The sequence below is a fragment of the Chiroxiphia lanceolata genome, chromosome 4 (assembly GCF_009829145.1).
Source record: "Chiroxiphia lanceolata isolate bChiLan1 chromosome 4, bChiLan1.pri, whole genome shotgun sequence".
NCBI lineage: Eukaryota > Metazoa > Chordata > Aves > Passeriformes > Pipridae > Chiroxiphia > Chiroxiphia lanceolata.
The window spans coordinates 39,386,578-39,408,619 of NC_045640.1; the positions used below are offsets into that span (position 1 = coordinate 39,386,578).

The 22,042-nt window shown below is 39.2% G+C and overlaps 1 protein-coding gene across 2 annotated transcripts; it reads left to right on the plus strand.

Moving 5' to 3' along the window:
* Nucleotides 1–2,165: 2,165 nt before the first annotated feature.
* On the plus strand, nt 2,166–21,828 carry AADAT (aminoadipate aminotransferase). 2 transcript variants are annotated; one of them, XM_032685809.1, is made up of 15 exons: nt 2,180–2,204; nt 3,306–3,374; nt 3,931–4,013; nt 5,040–5,208; nt 6,153–6,285; nt 6,958–7,032; nt 8,356–8,565; nt 9,107–9,172; nt 10,330–10,412; nt 12,870–12,966; nt 13,789–13,850; nt 16,240–16,304; nt 17,685–17,791; nt 18,897–18,998; nt 19,802–21,828. In XM_032685809.1, exons 4-15 carry the CDS (start codon nt 5,048–5,050, stop codon nt 19,841–19,843), a joined length of 1,203 nt encoding a protein of 400 aa, XP_032541700.1. In that variant the 5' UTR covers nt 2,180–2,204; nt 3,306–3,374; nt 3,931–4,013; nt 5,040–5,047; the 3' UTR covers nt 19,844–21,828. The 2 variants fall into 2 exon arrangements, with proteins under 2 accessions (XP_032541699.1, XP_032541700.1); XM_032685808.1 differs by lacking the exon at nt 3,931–4,013 and having other exon boundaries at nt 2,166–2,204.
* Nucleotides 21,829–22,042: the final 214 nt, after the last annotated feature.

Here is a 22,042-nt window from a genome sequence, read left to right on the forward strand (position 1 = left end):
TGTTCTAAGTTTGCATGTAATAAACAAAGACAACAAAGATATACCTTCTTACATAGCAGGAAAACAGAGCACTCAACTTGTGCTTGCTATGGCATATAAACAGTGATGCAGATATCTGCCATATGAATCCAGTTGGGATATGCATCCAAACAATTGCATACTACTTTTTTTTTTCAATAGAGTGACACCATAATTGGCTAAGGAAACAGACCAAGCCCACAAAAATAAATGGAAAAACCTTCTTTTGACTTCTCCAGGCATTGATCAGTGCCACACTGACAACCTGGAAATGAAAAAAAACAATTACATGAAAAGCAGCTGAGATTCAATCAATCTTTCACAGCCAGAATCCCACAGAAGTTCAGTATCTCTCCACGTGTTATTTCACATTTATATACCCATCTTTTACTTTTGTCTGTACATCACACTATTAGAAAGCAATTACCTAAATTAGAAATTCTTCAGGTCATTAAAGCTAATAAAATTCGATTTTCAGTGTAAGAGCATTCACATGCCAACTAAGCAAACAATCCTTCCTCACTACACCACAAACAGGGTAGGAACTCCACTTCTATTTCAATCTACTACATCTAATTATGGAGCCTTTCAGCAGATCCAAACACTGCATAAAGTCATTCAAATTAAAGTGGAAAAAAGGTGGGTTTTTAAGGCACCTCATCTTTTTTCTCATACCTCAGCTTTGCCTTCAGCAAGTTTTGGAATGTGCCAGTTAAAAAGTGCTTTCAGCACTGGCCACCTTAAAGCCTGATGATTTACTAATTTAAAGCCTAGAAATGCTCCTGCTTCCAAGCTATCTACTGAGACTTCAAATCACGCCTGATTTTGCATGTCCTTGCACTGTTTTTTCAGACTACTTTACACCTAGATCTCTCTCTTCCAACTTGCCCTCAGGAGCAAGGGCCATGACAGCCCCAAGATGCTGAAGTCTAGCCATGACTAGAAACTGACATTGTGTCTCTCGTCTTTCTGAGTAGCACCAGCTACAGCCACGTGTTGAACAAAAAACAGCATGTGACACCCAGCAAGGAGGGGACAAATTACACCACATCCTGCTTTTGTTTGCTCTGATCCTACTTATCTGGGGCCAAAAAAAATTACTTTCAGATGTCCCACTTCAAATTTTAATTTAAATATTGTTTCTTTTTATGAGCAGAACCTTTAGTGGAAGCATGATAAAATGGATTAGAGGATAAGTGACCAGAAGGTTGAAGGAGGTGATTTTGCCCCTCTACTTTGCTCTTGTGAGATCCCACCTGGAGTGCTGCATCCAGTTCTGGGGTCCCTGGCATAGCTCCAACATCAAACTGTTGGAGCAAGTGCAGAGGAGGCCACAAGGCTGATCAGAGAGCTGGAGCACTTCTCCTATGGAGACAGGCTGAGAGATTTAGGGTTGTTCAGCCTGGAAAAAAGAAGGCTCTGGGGAGACCTTAGAGCAGCTCTCCAGCAGCTAAAGGGACCCTACAAGAGAGTTTGACACAGACTTTTTAAACGTGCATATAGTGATAGAATAAGGGGGAATGGCTTCAAACTTAGAGAGGGTAGGTTTAGACTGGATATTAGGAAGAAATTCTTTACTGTGAGGGTGATGATACACCGCCACGGGTTTCCCAGAGAAATTGTGGATGCCCCATCCCTATTAGTATTCAAGACAAGGCTGGATGGGACTCTAAGCAACTGGTCTAGTGGAAGGTGTCCCTGCCCACGGCAGAGGGGTTGGAAACATATCGTTAAGGTCCCTTCCAACCCAAACCATACTGTGATTCTCCGTTTTCCCTCATGGCCAGCCCCTGCTTCGCCCTGGCGCTGGTGTCCGGCCCTGGCTGCACCCCGCGGCGGTGCCAAAGCTCGGCACCTGCCTCTCCCTGCAACGCCGGGCTCCAGCCCTCGCTTCACGGGCACTACGCAGAAGGAACCAGCGGGGGAGCCGCGTGTTTTACGGCTCTCGCACGGATCCACAGGGCATCGGCCTTCGGACCCGGTCCACCACTCCCCGCCGAGCCGCTCCTGCGGCCGCACCGCCCGCGGGCCCCGCTCCGCCTGCGGCGTTCGGGCGGCTGCGCCGGACGGGGCCCCGTCCCGCTCCCCGCCCCGGGGCCAGCCCAGCGACCGCCCGGGCGGGCCCGCCCATTCCCACCGCGGGGCCGCCGCCGCTCACGGCCCGGCCGCTTCGCGCCCTTCCGCCGGTAGGTGCCTGCGGCCTCCACTGTCCCCTCGGGACAGCGGGGGCGGCGGGTCTGAGCTCGGGGTGGCCCTGGGGGCTCTGTCCTCGCTCCGGGGCGGGGCTGGGCAGCACTTGGGTATCTGGGATGTCTCGGCAACCACCTCGGGGAGGGCGGCTAAGCGCCTCCTCAGTTATCCCTTAAAACGCAACCGGAGCCCGCCCGCGGGGGGGACGGGCTAGGGGGTGAGCGAAGTTGACATATTTTTTGAAAGCAGGTGTTTTTTTTTAAAGCGGCCTTGCTCGGTAAATCACTTCTAGTAAGTGCCAGCACATGCGTGTTGCTGTGGTTGCTGTTTGCCTGTCCATTTCATTCCTGTGCTTCCGTTCCCTGCGGAGATGTTTTCCCGTGGCCTTTCCAGGCCTTTAGAGTTCCCGCTGGACTTTAGTTCACTATCCAGCGTAAAGGGAGGGGGGGGGGGGAAACACTCATCAGATACATTTGAAAGATATTCTGAATGAACCTTTCTAAAAAAAAAAAAAAAAAAAACCAAAAAAAACCAACAACAACAAAAACACCTCTAACTTGACAAGTGTTGTGACTTATAACGAGGGCTTGCAATTGTAAAAGCATTTCAAATGCAGTGCTTAATACAGCTAAGTAAAGCTGGATCCCCATTAAATAAAAAAAGAGCTGATGGTTGTTTAAGATCCGTCAAATCTTCAGATTTGTCATCTGCCTTTAAAACTCCACAGCTGGCTGTAAAGGGAGGGGGAGGGCGTTTTTTTTGCTGTTCACTGGCATACCAACAAATTCCTCAGGTCAAAGCTATACTGCTATTTGTGTTTATCAGAACTGGAGCATATTTCTGACCTAATCTCTCTGTGCAGTTGTCATTGGGAGGCTGTGACAAAAGCTGAGAGTATGAAGTTGAAACCTTTTCCTTCAATTGATTCCAGCACTAATTTTAACCTGATTACATCCACATGTAGTTTATGATGGCGCACATCTATGGAGATGAGGAATTGGAAGCATTACTTGTGGGAAGCACACATACCAAAAGCACACTGCAGTTCCTATTCACTTTTCTAGCTTCATGTCCAACTAATTACTCTTTCCATATAGCTATGAATTATTCTCGGTTCACCACTGCTGTGAGTGCAGCAAGAAAAGCATCTCCGATAAGAGTCCTGAGTGAGTACATGTCCATTCTTCCCAGTTTCTCAGAAAGAGTATCATTCTACGTACTGGTCTTTGCTGGGGTATCATGGCTTAAAGACTTCAAAAGGCTTGAAAGAAAACCATGCTGTAAGCAGACAAGCAAGACCAAATAACTGCTTTGACTTTGTTTTTCTTTATACCTGTTTGTTGTCTCAACTTGACAAAGTGAATAGCCTTGAACCATTTAAGAAACCCATCCAGAGAGAAGAACTGGTATTATCATTTCAACAAGTGTCTGAAAAATCTCTGCTACTGTCTCTGAACCAGGGCTTTGGCCACAATTTGCTACTGAGTTTACACTGGTTGTCCAGAAACAAGCAACTCCTAATGACTTGAAATTCAGTCCCAGCATAATATTTCTTTCCACCTAGCTTTCCTGTATCCTGTTTATGTCCATAAATTCCTCACCACCATCACCCTCTCAGTATTACTACAATTTCCTTTTCCATATTACACTATCTGGAGGCTACCATATTACAGTCTTCCGTGTGACAGATAGAAAAGGTTAACTGCCTACTTGTTTACTCAGTTGAAACCTATGGAGACCTGCCAGAACTGGAGCATGAGACATACATCAGCAGTTAAGCCTTCAGGGGTCAATTTCCTCTCTTGGTAATGGGCTGGCATTTGCTGTGCTGCTTAAAAAGCTTCACATAGGTACAACTAAGTCAAGTAATTCACTCTAGATAGTCTCTTTTTCAAGTGATACATTCATACACATCATAGTGCAAATTATAAGTAGCACAGTTCCTGGAGAAAGACACATTCAGACTGCAGTTTTGATGACAAAGTAAATCTCTCTTTACCAGGCCAAATATTACAGGCATAACCCATATTGTTGTACTAACTGATAAGAATTAATTCCCCATGTTCTAGTTTGCTAATAAGTAGTGGAGAATAAATTTGAGAACAGGAGGCTTTAAGCCAGATCTGGTGTCATCTCTCCTCTCATGTCTCATGTAAAACTGTCAAGCCAGCATGAATGCCATCTTGTGAGCTCTTAGATTTAATGTAGTCAAGTGCCCTTGCTGGATTAAAGTCCAGTCTGCACTGCATAGATTGGATCTGAGTGATTGTGAAACTCTGACTTTAAAGCAAGAGTTAAGATTTTTTCATGGTTAATTACTTATACAGTGGCGTTATTTAGTGGCCTCTGCCACAAAAACAAGGCTGACAGAAATGTTTCCACTCCGTTATAGAAAAGCTATAATCATCTGTCAGCACAGCTACACTACTGCCATGTCAGCTGAAGTGAGACTGAACAAAAAACAAAGTCAGTCATTTCAAATCAGTCTAGACAGATCATTAAGATTTTAAGTTCTTGAAACTCAAAAGATCAGTCACAGAAGTTTTAATAATAGAATAGTCCAGATTGTTTTAAAAGAAATTATAGTTTTTTTAACTTCAGATAATTTTTTCTCTTAGTCTGTCCTGCCAGTATCTCCCTCCCTGCCTCCCCAAACACCTTTTTAATCAAAACAGAAAGACGAGTTTAAGAATTATCCTTTTTAATTCAAGATAGTTAAAAAAGTGAAATATGGAACAAATTTCTCTGGACTATTATTATATATTGACTAAAGGATAGGATCAGCGCTGCAATAATCAAATTGTAACCACGGTGTTTTCCTTTTAATCTAGCTGAATTGATGCAGAAATCTCCTCCATCTCTCATCTCTCTGGCTGGAGGGGCACCAAATCCTAACCTTTTTCCATTTAAGAGGGCAACTGTTGACATTGGACATGGAACTCCTATTGAGATTGGGGAAGATCTGATGAAGAGAGCTCTTCAGTACTCAGCCTCAGCAGGGTATCTGTCACAGCTACTTGCACTTCAAGATGCCAAAATCAAAGGATCATAATATCATTTGTTATTGCATTAATTCACATGTGTTTTTAAAACCTGTTCATAAACCCCTTTTTTCCAAAAACAGGTTCTTTCAAAAAACAGGCATCTTTCAATTTGCCTCACTCTAAAACCCTAATCCTAGTAATTCTCAAGCCAGAGCATTTCCTGGCTGTTATTATTTGATAATCCAGACTCCCAAATCAGATATTAATTAAAAGATACTGCATTACAATACGTAGTTTCCACATTCTGGAGTATTTATGTTCTTCTCATTTGGCACCATATATTAAAGTCAGTATGTACAACTTGTGGTAGTGGAGGTATTTGTAGTTGTGTCATTTTTGGTACAAAACTTTGGTAAAAAAATTGCATATTGCTACATTACTTGGTGCTCACGTGAACTCCCCAGCAGGCAGCACTAAGTCAGGCTTGGGACAGGTTTGAAAAAATACTTGGGTACCTACAGAGTCACACAGGGCATTAATCAGTTAAGACTTTTCTTAATATTTAAATGAACCCAACCATTTGTGAACATCCTATTGGTTTTAAGACTTTTAAAAAAAATCTGTTTCAGAAATCCTTTTAATCTGCAGCATTGAGAGCTTTGTCACATTGCCACATTTGAGTACAGAATGATCACTTCTAGGAGTGGATACTGTTCAACCTCCACCTTATTTCATCCTTGGCAAATAATTTCAGCCAAGACTTCAGTATGATAATTTGGTGTATGGACCACAGATGCCCATCTCATTTGCATAATTTGATAAAGCAGTCATAAAAATCACATCTAAGTGTATCTGTGTGGCAGACTCGGGACTGTGTGCTAGATTTGGCAGTGATTTAGAGAAGCAGCCTAGCTTTGGCTTGTATAAGATGTTAGATGCACCTTCTTATTCATGTTTCAGGATTCCAGAGCTGTTGTCTTGGCTAAAAGATTTCCAGCGGAGCCTACATGATCCCCCCACAGCCAATTACAGTCCTGAGCAAGGACAAATGGAAGTGTGTGTCACAACCGGCAGCCAGGAAGGCTTGTGTAAAGTAAGACCGAAAGCTTCATATGTTAAAAGCATTTCATTCAGAGAGATGTTTATTCCCTCATCAGTTCATTTGTATCAGCATTAAGCGCCACTCTATAACTATATGCAGGGTACTTTGTTAAATGAATGTCTGACAGTATTATCAATACAAGATAACGGAACTGAAACAAAATTGGTGTGGCATTCAAATCTGTTGGGACCACATGAATGTTCCAGTAGCCAAAGAGCCTGTCAGAAAATATGTAACATTCCATGTTATTCAAGTGGTGCAGTAATAAGCACGTAGATGCATTATTTGCTTTACCTTAATTCTGTTCTAAACATGTTTCTTCTTTTTACTTCCAGGTTTTTTTTTTAACTTCATGAAATAATTACCCTTTAAAGTCCACTCTCACTGTTCATTTGATCCTTTCTGTAACTTATACAATAGAAACAGTGCTTAAGAGCACTGTCTTTCCATGTCAAATCAGTATTCTCTAGTTGATTACCTAGCTTAATTTGGCTGTAAACCAGATTTTTCATCTGTTCACTGCTTTTCTCACAGACAGGGTAATTAAATGGTTAGAGAATTACTAATATCTAATCAAGATTTTTAGTCGCACTAAGTAGTCAGAAGTATAAGCACATGTACAAGAATGTAGCAATATTTCTAAAATAGACTTTTCTTTTACAGGTGTTCGAAATGCTCATTAATCCAGGGGACAACATCCTTTTGGATGCACCCACATACCCTGGGACACTAGCAGCTGTAAGTATTCACTAGCTACAAAACACTGTAAATGTTACATTTGAACTAAACAGCAATTTAGTACCTGATCTACAGTCTTATACAGATTGTTTGCATTTACCGTAAAAACGTATCTAAGAATCAAGATTTTAGAGTTCAACTCTAAATATTTATAAATATTAATTCATAGAGGGTTTTCTACTGGAAGTTCTATAAAAACTATTCCAAATTCCTCTTCCAAATCTGAGTTCATTCAAGGGCTAAGGTCACATTTGATTGGGTTGGAAAGAAATGACATCAGGACCTAGTTGAACTGAAGCAAATTTGTAACAAGTGGGTGGTGTTTTAACATGTTAGCACAGTTAAAAATACCTGAAGTATTTCATTGTCAGATTATACCATAGATATGGTATAATAGTGTAAGATTGGAATAGGCCTGAAACATCCATATATGAGTATGAAGTGAATTAGTCAGAACTATACGAAAGTAACACAGTTTCCTTCTGACAAGTAACTTAATCAGTATAAAATTAAATGTCAGCTCAAAACTTTTAAAAGCTGTAAGAAGGCTTAGAATAAATAATACACCACAATTTCAGTGTAGTCTCCCCTTGCATTAAAAGAAATTATTGTTTGCTGTACTAAATTTAAATATATGTTGTGTAATCAGCTGTACTTTGTTAGAAATGTATTTTAACAATGTAGCAGCTTGCATTTTTACTTAAAAATGCAGAGCACTACCTGGTACAAATTGAAATTCCACAGAGCACAGACAGCAAGCTTTTTCATTCGTATTTTACCTATATTTTTTCATACTGCTGTCAACATGTCATTGCAGTAGCATCATTTCATTCTCCTTTGTATTGCTGAATGTATCTATTGCGAACATACTGTTTGCCCTTTGTCAGTGAAGGATAGCTTATAGTTTTGGCACTTCCACTGAAGTAGAGCATAAATTGTCAGTAGGAAGCAAAGGTACTATGAACTTAACTGTCTGCAGTGAGAGCATGACGAATCCCAAGAGAACACAGTTCAAATTCACAAAATCCCTTTCTGCTTGCAAAACTACATGTGATTTCCTAGAAAAAAGCTGCAATTGAACATAGGAGTTACCCATTTCTTCTCAGTTTGCTTAATAGGGCAAATAAAGAGTAATGTGGAAAGTTTGACAAGCTTTACAGCAAATTCAGGCAAACTTTCTTTTGACTTATGAGCAAATGGAGTTTGAGGTAGCTCTAAAATTAGAAAGACAGTCTTTGTATTGATGATATTTTACAACACCGATGACAAAAGGAAGACCTTTGAATTACATGATTGTGACAGTTTTGTTCCTTCTATCAACAGCTGAGACCCTTGGGTTGTAATATAATTAATGTTCCTAGTGACCAACATGGCATTATTCCAAAAGCTTTGAAAGAAATTCTGTCTACTTGGAGCTCAGAAGATGTAAAAAATCATAGCCATCACCTTCCTAAATTCCTGTACACTATTCCAAATGGGTGCAACCCAACCGGCAACTCTCTGAGCACAGAGCGCAAGAAGGAGATTTACCAGGTATGTAGCTGGGGCCTTGTGAACCTTGTAGGTATAAAAAAATAAATGTCAGTCTTGTTTCAGTTGAGGATACTCATGTGGTATTTGGGCCCATTATTGGTCCAGTAGACATTCCTCCTAGAACTTGTTTCTAGCAGAATCTCTTTCATGACAACTCTCCAAAGGTGGACTATGCATTAGATAAATTGTTTTTCAATAGTAGCCCATTGATGGCTGGTACCTTTTTGCTGTGGGCTTCTAACTGGACTTACTGCAAGCTGCCTGCACAGTTTGCTACATGGAACAGAGCTCCAGTTACATACATGGGTCCTTGTACTACGGATACTGTGTTTACTCTTATAATTACTTCATGTCTAAAATGGGCACTTGAAAGCTTCTCATGATGGGGACTTGTGTATAATGAATGACCAATCAATAGGAGCATAATACAGTCCTGGTAAGAAAAAAAAAAATAAAAGAACAAAAAAACAAACCAAAACCAGAATGAATTTACAGTGTCTTTATCTTATAACAGATCTTTACTTTTTATTCGTTTCTGTAGCTTGCAAGAAAATATGATTTCCTCATAATAGAAGATGATCCTTACTACTTTCTTCAGTTTGAAAAGGTAATTTGTCTTCTAATAATCCTTACTAACACCTTATTTTCTGGTCCAGGAGAGAACTAAGGTTTGAGCCATGGATGCTCCTTCTTCATGTCCTACCAAGGTAGTTGTAGGCCTCACAGTCATTTCCCCTTTCAGTCATTGTCCCCTTTGTGACATTTTATGTTCTGTTAATCAGCAGTTCAAATTCCTAAAGCCTCATACAGGATAGAATTTCCTTTAGAAGTCAGAAAAAAAGCAAGTGTGTCACTGAAGCAGCACTTGAAAATTGCAGCCTCTTAGTGGTCCTTTCAGACCAGTCTGTTCTTTCATTCAGCAGAAGACTTCCAACTCCCCATCTACTGTACCCCATTTCTACCCCTTTGCCTTTTGGAAAACCCAAGAGAGTTCTCCCAGGTACCACAGAAAGTGGTACTGGATAGGTAGCTTCCCTTCTTCATTTTCCCCAGATTTCACATGTGAATCTACAGTTGCACCATCTGCAAAAGTACCTAACATCTGAAATGAAAATTGGTCTTATAAACCAGTAAAACATGGATAGAAGCTAAAGTTCAGTATTTTCTATTTTGAAATACATTTTTATGGGAGGAGGCAATAAAACAGTTTCACTGAATAGTATTGAATACTATTGTGTAGCTTTGTTAGAAAGTGTAGGGGAGAAGGTGTAAAAGCAGAATTCTTGATAAATAAAAAGTATGCTGAACTCAGATCATCACAATTTGGTCACATCTTCTGATTTCATTTTTTAATAAAGCAAAGCAAAAAGCTACAGGACTCCATTTCAGAAGTCACAGTACCTGTTTACTCCACAAAGAAATCTTGGCAGAAAAATCATTATTTCTCACTCCTTCTTATGGCATCATACCAAAACTTGAACTGAGCACTTATATGATGAACAGTGGGCTAAGTAAGCATCAAAAAACAACAAGGCTGATTTCTTGAAGACTTTCATAGAATATTGAAATCACATCTCAGACAGCTAGCCTAAACAATCAATTGTCAGCAAGTTACCATAATATTTTCCTTGGAATACACGTCTGTAAAATATTTATTATCAAAATATTTCTTTTAGAAATGAACTGTGTCTTCATGGTAAGGAAAATAATTCCATCTTAGTCCTTACTAGCACCTTGAATTTTATTTTTTATTTTTATTCCAAGCCATGGGCTCCAACTTTCCTCTCAATGGATGTGGATGGCCGAGTTATCAGGACCGACTCTTTCTCTAAAGTTCTCTCATCTGGGTAAGGCCAACTGGAGACTGCTTAGCATTGCCTATTCAATTAAGGCACAAGTCTTTATACAAGATGATCAGACATGTCATAGTGGTTTTTCATCTAATAACTATCCACTTGTGGAATGAACTTCTAAATCCACAGCTTTTCACAGTCTGCTCACTTTTCATGTCATCTCTTGGCAGTCATCTAACTCCAGGTTCTGTTTCTCTTCTGATACTAATACTTAAGCCCCTGTCCCCAGGCAACCCATTCTTGCAGACACCATCTAGGCAGAAAGACAGATGCTGGATTCTAGCTGTGTTCCTGGAACTCCTAGGAGCTTTTCTCTCTTCTTTTTCCATTTCTCTTTCTATCTCTTACCATTCCTGTAGACTCACTGAACTTATAATAGGAAAAAGAAACGATGGCATCATTCTTCACAAGCTATTCATAGGGCTATACTTATATCTAGCCCTACAGTTCTTTCAGGTTGTTTCCACCTGCCTGAAAAAACTAAGTTGACTGGTTTCCATTTCATGCTAGTTGAAATATTTGATTTTTAACTTTCTTTTGTTTATAACCTCATCCTTGAGAATGTGAGGAGACAACATGATGCTAACTGTGATTACACTTCCAGAAATGACACTATAAAATGGCATGATGCAATTTTATCTTTGCCAAAGACACATATGAGCTTACTGCTTTTATTTTTCTTCAAAGAAAAACTTCAGCCAATCTGTAAAGATGGGTAGTAAGAACTGAAGCGTAAATAACAATCTAGTTTATCAATCTAAATTCCATTTCTTCTGCAGTACTGAAAGGGAGTGAAAGAGTAAAGGCCATTTGACACTTCTCATCTGTTGTCATGAAGCCTGAGCATTCATGATTTTTCACTGTGTGAGAACCTGTTTCCTTTCCTTTGATTTATGTAATCTTTATGGTTGCAGAGGAAGGCTTACAAACACAGAATATGTCCAGAAGCCTCATATTTAAGAAGCTACTGTAAGCATTAAAGCCCCTTATTTGTTATTATTTCATAACTTTGACACTCAGCTTCTAAATTGCATAAGCTTGGGGCTTAGGGCACTATTAAGATACAGAGAAACTTAAATGCATAAGAGATCCTTACACTATCAACGAAATGGTTACATGTTTTCCTACATACAACTCTGTCATGGTTTGACTTGGTCCCAGGTGAGTTTCTGATGTGGGGCCAATTGGAGCTGTTTTTCACCCCTGTGAAATTAGCATATTACAACAGCCGGGAGGAAGTTGTTGGCAGAGAGAGAGAGAATGGAAACCATGAGGTGAGGCAGAGGAGAGAGGCCTGCGGGTCCCTTGCGGGGGGCCAGGCCCTCTTTTCCCCCCCGGCTGGACTGCAGGGAAGCCCAGAACAGTATTATAACTGGACCAAGTGCCTGTGGCCAAAGGCTAGGGTTTTTTTTTCCCCCCACACACTGCCCAGGAGAGGTGGTGGCATGGACTTGAGAGGCCAGCCTGCAGGTTGGAGCCAGCCCCCCCAGCAGGCAGGCACGGCATTGGAGCCGAGCCAGAGACGGGTCGAGGGGTGGCCCAGAGCTGAAGAAGCAGCTGCGATCGTGCAGAGCTGGAAGAATTCCAGGCAGAGGAGAAAGACTGAAGCAGTCTCACTGCCACCTTTCCTCCCCCCCATGGCAGGGGAGGAGGTGACCCTAAGCTGAGACTGAAATAAAAACAGAGAGACGGGCTGAGGGGCTCGGAGGTGCCCTACATTAGGTTTGGACGAGGGCAGCCGAAACCAAAGGACAAGGAATGCAGGGGATGCCCCCCCTTGCTATGTGGCAAGTCAAGCTGATGCTGCAGCTGAAACAGAGAGAAGCCAAACCAAGCAGGCTTTTTCTGGGTAAGGACTTTGGTGAAACTATTTGGGGTATAAAAGACTGAGCAAAAACCCAGAAACCCTGAAACCTGGGGAGGAAGAGTGGACTCAAAGTGGAGAGGTCCCTGAATCTTACTTCCTGGGAGGAACCTTCACGAACCAGGGGAAAAGGACTCAAAAGCTGACTCCCTGTAACTCGTGATGAAGACCTGGTGCAACAAGTGTTCCCTTGCAGTCCAGGAGGAGACCTCAGCAGAGGCCAAGGAGCTGGTGGGAGTGCAAAAGACCCCTTCCCCAGTACCCCAGTGAGAGAGACTTTAGCTATTGCCCTGAAGGTTTTTCTTCTGAACTGATGTGGGAGGGCCCTCAGGGGCGGTAGGAATTGTATTAATACTGTGTATTTATTTGCTTTTTTATTTTCTATAGTTTTTATTCTGTTAGTAATAAATTTTGATATGATTCCCCATGCTGAGTTGTGCCTGTCTGAAAACTTCTCTTTCACGTTGAGGCAAATTGTGGGGGAGCTTGGAAATTGGATTTTTGGAGGCTTTCAAACCACGACAAACTCACACAAAGTATTAGCACATTGCATTTCTTTAGTAACTTTTTTCTATTTTGTCTTCTAGGTTAAGAATAGGTTTTCTGACAGGTCCCAAGCCTCTTATTGACAGAGTTGTTCTACATATTCAGGTTTCAACAATGCACACCAGCACTTTCACTCAGGCAAGTACCAAACTGCCATCTGCATTGTATTTAGAAAAGACAATACATTCCAAGTTATAAGTATATATTCCATTAGCAAATACCTTTGCACTTTCACAGTTGCTCTGCACTTTTGCAGTTTTCTTTATGCACATTCATTGTCAATTCTGCCAAAGGAAGAGAGACCACCATAGAACTTAGAACCAGAGGCAGAAGGTTGTCTCAGTGCATGGATAGCACAGCTAATATCCCTTAACCCTCAGATTGCAAGAAGCAAGATTTGAAATACTTTATATCTCTTCCCAGTAGGTTCATTTGGAAAACCTCAATGTAAAGCATACCTTGGAAGAAGCACTCATTTTTTTCATTCTGCTTTGCAATTAGAACAATACTGGCAGCCTAAAAGACATTACAAAGCAAGCTGCCAACTACAGCCCCTTTATGGCTAGTGATAAGGAAAGGAGACATTGAACACAACTAAATATGGCTTCCATCTTCCAGCTCTATTAGTTCATCACAGAGGCACTATTAAAGTGAAGAGGCTGATATGGACAGGAAGGTAAAGCAATATACATTGCCTTCCTCTTTCTCCCTGATTACGATAATTGGCTTTACATCCATTTTTCCCTCTTCCCACCCCAACCTCCAAATGGTACCATGATCCTTGGAGACTGTAATTGCCTGTTGCTGTTGGCACCTCTGTCTATAAAGGGCTCCAAGAGACACCGCATGCAATTTCATGCCTGAGGAATTTTGAATAGTGCATCTGGCTATGTATTTTTTGATGACTGTGGAAGAGTTCTGTGTAAAACATCATATTGATGATGTGTTTTATTTCTTTAGATTATGATATCACAGCTGCTTCATCAATGGGGACAAAAGGGTTTCTTGGAGCATATTGACAGGTAGGGTCATGTCATATGCTGAATCCCATAATCTGTTATTCTACTACTTGTTACCTACATCAAACATTTCTTTGCAGTAAACAAGTCAAAGGACATATATCAGTATTAGGCCAAATAGATAAGGCAGGTCACCAAGATTGTCAAGTTCACACTAGAGCCCTGAAGAAACAAAGTGTGAAGTTGCAGACATGCAGGTCAGGGCATGTCTCCTCCCACTACAGGCAAATGATCTGCCAGTCCAGTGGCACAGGCATTATGCAGCTCCCATCTGAAGAGAACTTGAGAGGATCCTGGAAGCTTCAAGTCAGTGAATAAAGTTTTCATCCCTGCTAAAGTGATAAAGTCTAAAGCAAATGCTAAGATCACTGAGCACAGAATTTATTGAGAAAGAATCAGCTTCTATAAAGGGAGCTCCTGCCTCACTACGGCAGCAGGGATTCACCTTCTAACATCTTTGATCTCATCATTGTGGATACTGATTGAAAAACCTCTAGACAGCAGTGAAGTTCATCTACACACACCAAACATTGCCTTCTTCACTACTCTTGGAGACAGAGTGCTGGGCTACAGTTTAACTCAGTAAGGCATTTCCTAAATACTGACTAATACACTTTTTTTTCATTTATTATGCAGAAAGAGCATAGTTTCTTTTGAATATCAGTACCTCATTTTAGATGCTATACTTAGATATCATTAGAGCCGCAACCTTCCTATTTCACCAGGAGTGTGCTATACTCTGTAAAGGCCTGTAACAGGAATGTGAGCAAAGCATGCAGAAAGTTCTTATATATCACTGTAACAGCCACTTCTATCCTCTGAGCACCTACCGGATGTTCATACTATAAACACCAGTACTGAAAAAAAAAAACAAAACCTGGCACACCAGCTCTAGCATTGCCTTGTTTTAAGAATTAGGAACATAAAGATAAGTTTCACAGAGAAACTTAAATCACACTTTAGCTCAGCTTGCAGCAGTTCCAAAAAAAAAAATAAATCCCAAATACATCTCTGCACTTACCTTCTTCTTGTGGGCCAAAAGGGAGCTTTTCTCAGGCCAGAAGGTTGTTCTTCCTCTTGAACTAAGGAAAATAGGATTGCAGTAAGGTAGCTGCAATGCTTTAAAACCTTTTAAAGGCAGTTGTCAGGTGATATTGATGAGGCCTGACAGCTGACTGGCGTCTCCTCCAGGTGATTTCATTAGTACAAAGTTGAATTGTTAGATCATGCTTTTGAGTAGGAGCTGGCCTGTTGTATGGAGAAGCTACATTTTTGGGGCAGCATTGTCTTACTAATTCTTATCATTTCATTCCAACATGGAAGTAAAATTGTAACACAAAGGTATAAAGCTTGCAATGGAATTTGCAATTTTGGTAAAAACTGCACAAGTGAGATTTACCATTTCCTACATAATGTAGCAATAGGTATAGTTGAGTTCCAAAGCTATTGGTGTTGGAGTTTGTCTTTCTGGTGTAATAAAATACAGCCAGAAATCAAAGCTATTGGTTCAGAGAAAAATTTGTATTTTATCTAAAAAAAATAAAATGTAAAATTATGCAAATAAAATTTGTATTTTATTTTAAAAATACAAATCTGAAATTATGCAAATTACTAAGGATGTTTTCAGAGATGGGAACACATTTACATCTGATTTATGAACTCTGTATCAGGCATTTCTCTTGTGTCTTCCATTGCACAGTTGCATTATTCTATATCAACAAAAGCCACTGCACATGACTTATCCATGTTGAAATTTGGGTTAAGATCATTTTCTCCAGTAAATGATTGAATTACTTGAAAGTTGTACTTGAAGTGTAAAGGACATAGGTTCAAAAGTCTAGAATAGGGGAAGCTGTCAAATAGGTTCAAAAGTTTAGAAATGGGAAAGTTGTTGAATAATTATGGCAGGTTTATCATATGATTTGCTTTTTACCTTGTCAAATGCCATTTCCATGGGTACCTGTTACACAAATTCAACACAAATGCACAGACACTGAGTCTGTGCTTATGCATATGTTTAAGTCCTTAATTTTCTTCAGTATCTGTGTTTTGTGCACTAACTATTGCTAGCAGGACTTGTATCTACTGTTATAATAGACAGAATAGTATAATATATAACACCTTCCCATGTTATATATGTAAAGCTTAAGAAGCAGCCACTGGTTGATCAGTTCTTTGTTGGAGGTGTGCTGTAGCATTGAAGACTTCTCTGATACATATACAAAGTTTTATACACACAGTATACTGTGTTGTGCCCATCTAGGATATGCTTATATTTCTATTAAATGTGCACTTAGGTTGTTCAAGTAGAAAAGTTTTGGGTTTGCCTTTGGAAACAAATGGACTCTGAAACACTATGTGTTCTGACTTTCAATTGATAATTTTCTTTCAGGGTGGTGGATTTCTACAGGACCCAGCGGGATGCAATGCTCGTTGCTGCTGACAAGTGGTTAAAAGGTCAGAGTGCAACAGAAATAATTACTTAAATTTTCTTCCAACTATATATCATCTTTATGCTCAAGAAAAATCACTTAAGTTCATCTCTTGACTGAAGTGACAGATAAGCACTATAAGCAAATCAACCACATTAAATATTAAGCTTAGGACAAATTATTTATTGCTGTTGTTTTTATGCTTTTCTAGTGCAACAAGGAGATGGGAAAAAGCTCACCACATTAGGGTGCAAAGCAGCTTTTAAAAGAGCATGTATTTCACTTCATTATGTTCTTATACTTTTTCTATTTAAAATCTCTGTCTTTAAAAAATCGCTGAAATAGTGACCTTTATTTAAAAGGAGATACAAACGATCGCTACAGCAGCAGTGATGATATTTAACGTCAGTCAGTTTCAGGTGTCCCCTTTTGTGGTTAACCATAGAGCACAGAAAGAATTTGATCAACAGCAATGCAGTCCCGGTTAGTCGCTCACTGCCTTTAGTCAGTCTAAGTGGAATCAGCAATAACTGCTTAAGAACTGCCCACCTACCCTAGGTGGTACTTCCATGGGACATGGGTACTCTGGCACCACACAGTCATTAATGTATTTACTCCTGCTAATTCCAGGTGATTTATATATTTTTCTATATTGCTCTGAACAACCATGGGTTGTTGGCCTACATAGGCCCCCTTTGTCTCAATTCCCCAAGTTCCAAAACTTGGGTAATAGCACAGGATACTGTAAAATATATTGTGAGAATGTAAAAGACTGCAGGGTCTTCATGTTTTCTAGTAAAAGAAGCTGTAATATTATGGAAGACAGACCTTTATTTTGTAGATATGTAATGGTAAAATACACTGAGGAAGAACTGGAGAAGAAGATGTTAAGTCAAATAAATAGTTCTTTAAAAAATATGTCCAAAACCATATAAAGCATTCTAAGTAAACGGAAGGTATACAGTAAGTCTGCAGATAAATCCTTTCTAAACCTCCCATCTCCTCATAACTCCTAGGCTCTCCTTTTCTTTGGGACAAAATCAATATTAATTGTAACTTAAAACACTTTTGTGCCATATTAAGAGAAACTGCAACAGAAAAATTATTTTAGATTGTTTACTTGATCTGAAAGTAATCAACAAATATAGTTTGTTAATGCTTGGGATATCTATAATTCAGAGGAATCACTTTCACAAAACGTATTGAGGTTACCAGCACAAGTGCAGTAGGCCCTTACAGGTACGAGTACTTTAAATTTGGAAAGTGGCAGCCTGGCTCGGTGGCCTGCATTCCCTTTCAGTTCATTGGAACAAAAAATCCACAATATCACTGAAACTATGTATCTGTTAAAATTGGGGCATAATTTTCTTCCTTGATTCCATTTTCTCTCTCTTTCTCTCTCCAGGCTTGGCTGAATGGTACCCTCCTGCTGCTGGCATGTTCTTATGGATCAAAATTAAGGGTATCTCTGATACACAGCAGCTGATAATGGAAAAAGCTTTGCAGAAAGAAGTATGACCTATGATTTAATGGCTTATGATCTTAAAATGAAAAGTGGGAAAGATAAAATATCTATGTCTATCCACACATATATGCGCACATAAAAAAGCAGGAGAACTTGTCATGCATCATTATTGAGTCTGCAAGTCAGGCATTGTGGCATAGTTACTTATTAACAAAATCCATTCATGTCTGTTTTCAGATATTGGTATTTAATCCATTTACTTAAATTTAAACTGTTATAACATTTAGTACAATATGTCCTGTGTACAACAGATATATATATAATATTAATGACAGAATCATAGAATATTCTGAGTTGGAAGAGACCCACAAGGATCATTGAGTCCAACTCTTGGCCCTGCACACGACATCCCCAAGAGTCACACCATGTGCCTGAGAGTATTTTCCAAATGCTTCTTGATCTCTGTGAGGCTTGGTGCTGTGACCACTTCCTTGAGGAGCCTGTTCCAGTACCCAGCCACCTTCTGGGTGAAGACCCTTTTTCTAATATCCAACTTAAACCTCCCCTGACACAATTTCAGGTCATTCCCTTGGGTCCTGTCACTGGTCACCACAGAGAAGAGATCAATGCCTGCCCTTCCTCTTCCCCTCACAAGAAGTTGTAACTGCAGTGAGGTCTCCCCTCAGTCTCCTCTTCTCCAGGCTGAACAGAACAAGTGACCTCAGCCACTTGTCATACAGCTTCCCCTCAAGGCCCTTCACTGTCTTTGTTGCCCATATATACGTAGCTACATGTATGATGGCTCTTTACTAAATAGTTTTAATAAGAGAAATTAATTATGGTTTTATTTCTACAATTTATAAGCACTGTGTACTGAGTAAACTACACCCTCACTGGTGCTTCTAAACATTGTGATGATATGTCTGACCCAGTAACCCACCAGCCTAGGTAACCAAAACCCAAGACCCTTTGATTTTGTTGTGAAAAGTCTGATCACAGGTTGCATATTTTTGTCTCCTCATTTTGAAGAGAAGAAATATATTATGCCATGATCTAAGTGTTTAAGCACTGAGCCTTGTCAAATTTAATTTAATGTAGTGTTTTAAAAATGCAGAAGTCGTAATAACTGTGTGGCTAATGAATTTTTCTTAGGTATTACTGGTTCCTGGAGGAGCATTTAATATCAATAGTTCAGAGCCGAGTTCTTATGTCAGAGCCTCCTTCTCTCTGTCTTCTCCTACTCAGATGGATCTGGTAAGTGAGATTTATTATTTCTTTTTTACATTCTTAGCAAGACAGTTTCTCACACAATAATGCTCCCTTATTTTTACATACTTCTTATATGTTTTCTTGAATGTTACTGCAGGTTTTTAGTCCTTAGGTGATTAAGAAGTACTTCTGAAGCAGTATTAGCTGTTTCTTAAGCAAGATACTCATCCAGATGACATGAAAGGTACCAAATTTTTAGGACCACTTAAAATTTCTCTGTGTATCTCATACATGCAGAGTCTCACACTTAAATGTCCCAGACATTATTTATAAATGCTTTACTGAAGTCAGAGTAAGTAGTAAGTTCTGCTGTTTCCTTAAGCATTAGCAGGCATCATGTATCTTTTATTTTCCAGACTGTCCATTCCCAAGATTCTGAGTTACCTGTTTTCTTTTATGTGGGTGTTGTCAATCTTTTGTAAGAAAGAATATTGTTTTTCTTTCATACAATTTACATATATGTTTTATTTTATTTCTCAATAATTACTCTTGTATGTGTTTAGGAGCATTTTTTATGTTATTGGCTCTATCTGTAAAATTAGTGGGAAGAAAGATAGGAGACATCTATTTGTGCAGCTTTAATACTCATTTGATTCAGATGCTCGAAAGAGTTCAATATTTGTAGTTATAATTTCATTCAGTTGTGAAGTTTTGTAAAGATAAGCACTTCTATTGCCTTTTTATTGTTTGTGTATGGTTAGGGCAGTTTTAGTAGTTTAACAGGTTTGATGTGTTGTCTGTTTATGTAATGCTAAATATAAATGTGAAACACATTTTTGTCATTGCAGGCCTTCAAGAGACTGGCTGACCTTATAAAAGAATCTTTGTGAAAAAGCTAAATAGAGCTCTTGCAGCAATTAAAATCATCTCCAGAAATATTTATTAACATTTGGATTTCATCAGAACACTTTATAAACAAGCACAATACAGTAGATGTTTCCTTAGATATTTTCAGCTAAAAAAAAGACAAAAAATGGAAGTGAAAAACAATTTGCCTGATTTATTTTGACGGGGCATTTCATTACTAAATATATTACAATTCAGAAAAATTTAAAATACTCAAAACCAAATTGTTCTACTTCCTGTCAAATCTATGGTTTTGCTAGCTTCAAATAAATTTTTGTTCTGACTTTTATTTTCCATTTGGGTTGGGAAACAGAGAAGTCAGTTACTTAGGAAGTTGCACTTGAGGTGGTCTTAGCCACTGTTACTTAATCTCAACTGATACATTCCTCCAGCATCTTACATTGGAATTGTTTTGTGTGTCACTTTCCTTCTTGTCCTACTTTATGGCATCTGGTTTTGAGGATTTGAGAATCGGTATTTAATTTGACTAAAGTTTTGGCAGATAAAACTGATATAATGATGTTAAAAAAAAAGAAACTGATCCAGCAAAATTAGGCTATGATTACAAATAAAACTGTATGGCCTGAGGTCCCTTGCAGTTTGCATGGGCTTTGCAGCTCATTCTCTATTTTGTAAAAGGTTTTCTGATTGCTGGCTTTTACCTCAGTCTGTGAATAATTACTCTGTACCTGTGTTAGAAAATCTCTTGTCTGCAAAGGCATGTAGATGTGCTAATAGAACAGTTCTTGGTTAATCAGTCAGATGTGTTTCTAAACAGAGTGCGTAAGTAACTTGAACAGAGGGCATAGAAATTCCAGCATACAATAAACATGACCCAAAATCCTGGGACAGGCCAATGGTATTTTACCTCTGTTAATGCTTGATTTTTTGGATGAAACTGCAAGAAAGTATTTTAAGTTCATTATTAACCAAATGCAGAGAAAGTTCAAAGTTCTATGTAAATCAAGGAACAGAAATACCTTCATGTTAATTTTTTCCAGAACATTTCACAGTATATTCACTTGTTATATCAATCCAGATCTAATATAAGTTGAAAATAAAAAGAAAATATAATTTTGAAGGTATTCTCCAAATTCTGTTCAGCTATAGGGAATCTTCTAGCTGTAGTCAGATTTGTTAATGTATTTCTGGGCTATTCATTCATGAAACGAGTCAGCAAGACCCTTATTCTTCTCCCATGGTAACATCTGAGCTTTGCAGGGTTACACAATAGCTTCCATAATCACTATGAGAAAAGTGAGGTACAGCATGGTATTCCTGGGAGCAATGTTAGAAGAATGAAAATGTATCCTTCTTTGCATTTTTCATTCAGAATTATTACAGTTCGAACACTGCAATTGTTCTGTTCCTGTGTAACACACAGCCTAGAGTGGGCTGTTCAAAACTGTTATTGAATAATAAAGAAAACAAGATGGATTAGGGCATGCACCAGTACAGCTCAATGGAGTTCTTTTACATATTTGCCCCAGTGGATCACAATCCAGATTGCAACAGCAGGACTGAAAGTACTGTGGATCTGTAGGTTACAAGATTTTAAAATACAGTGTTCCATACAGAAACAATTTTTAAAGGATGAAGCTTAAAATGGAACTTGCATTCATAATTCAGGGGACAATGCCCCAAAACTAAACCAACTGTTTTCAACAATAACTCTACAAATTCTTAGACACCACCACTGATGCTCAGAGACTGACATTCAGTTAGATGAAATAATTCTCTACATGCTCACAGTTCAACATAAAAACTGTCTGTTTGTATACGCACATACGTTCTCTTTTCTAGTGAATTCCCCATAAAAATCTTTTTTTCCTCAATTATTCATTAATCCTAGCTGTGCTGAAGGGCTCTTGTTTGAAAGTAAGGGGGATATTTTCCTTCAGATCACTGACCTGTGTGAACCTAGAATTTGTAAATGTGTTTTATGCATAATAAATGGAATTACGTTGAAGTTGTTACCATTAATAATTCCATAAACCTATGGAAAAACTGTTCCCCCTTGATGCATCTGTAAAATTCACAAAGCAGAAGTGTTGTGTGAGTCTCGATGTGTGGAACAACACGTGTGCATGATGTGCATAGCATGGGTTGAGATTTATGTCCCTTGTACAGCAGAATTGTTTGGGTCATGTACAGTGGCTATTCACCCAGAATTTCTACGTGTT

What these genes read in the sequence shown, in the direction of transcription:
- AADAT (XM_032685808.1), top strand. Translation starts at nt 3,308, where the DNA reads ATGAATTATTCTCGGTTCACCACTGCTGTGAGTGCAGCAAGAAAAGCA. An exon ending in ACCCTGGGACACTAGCAGCT is followed by an intron (nt 7,033 to 8,355) that starts GTAAGTATTCAC and finishes TTCTATCAACAG; the next exon opens with CTGAGACCCTTGGGTTGTAA. An exon ending in GCAAGAAGGAGATTTACCAG is followed by an intron (nt 8,566 to 9,106) that starts GTATGTAGCTGG and finishes TCGTTTCTGTAG; the next exon opens with CTTGCAAGAAAATATGATTT.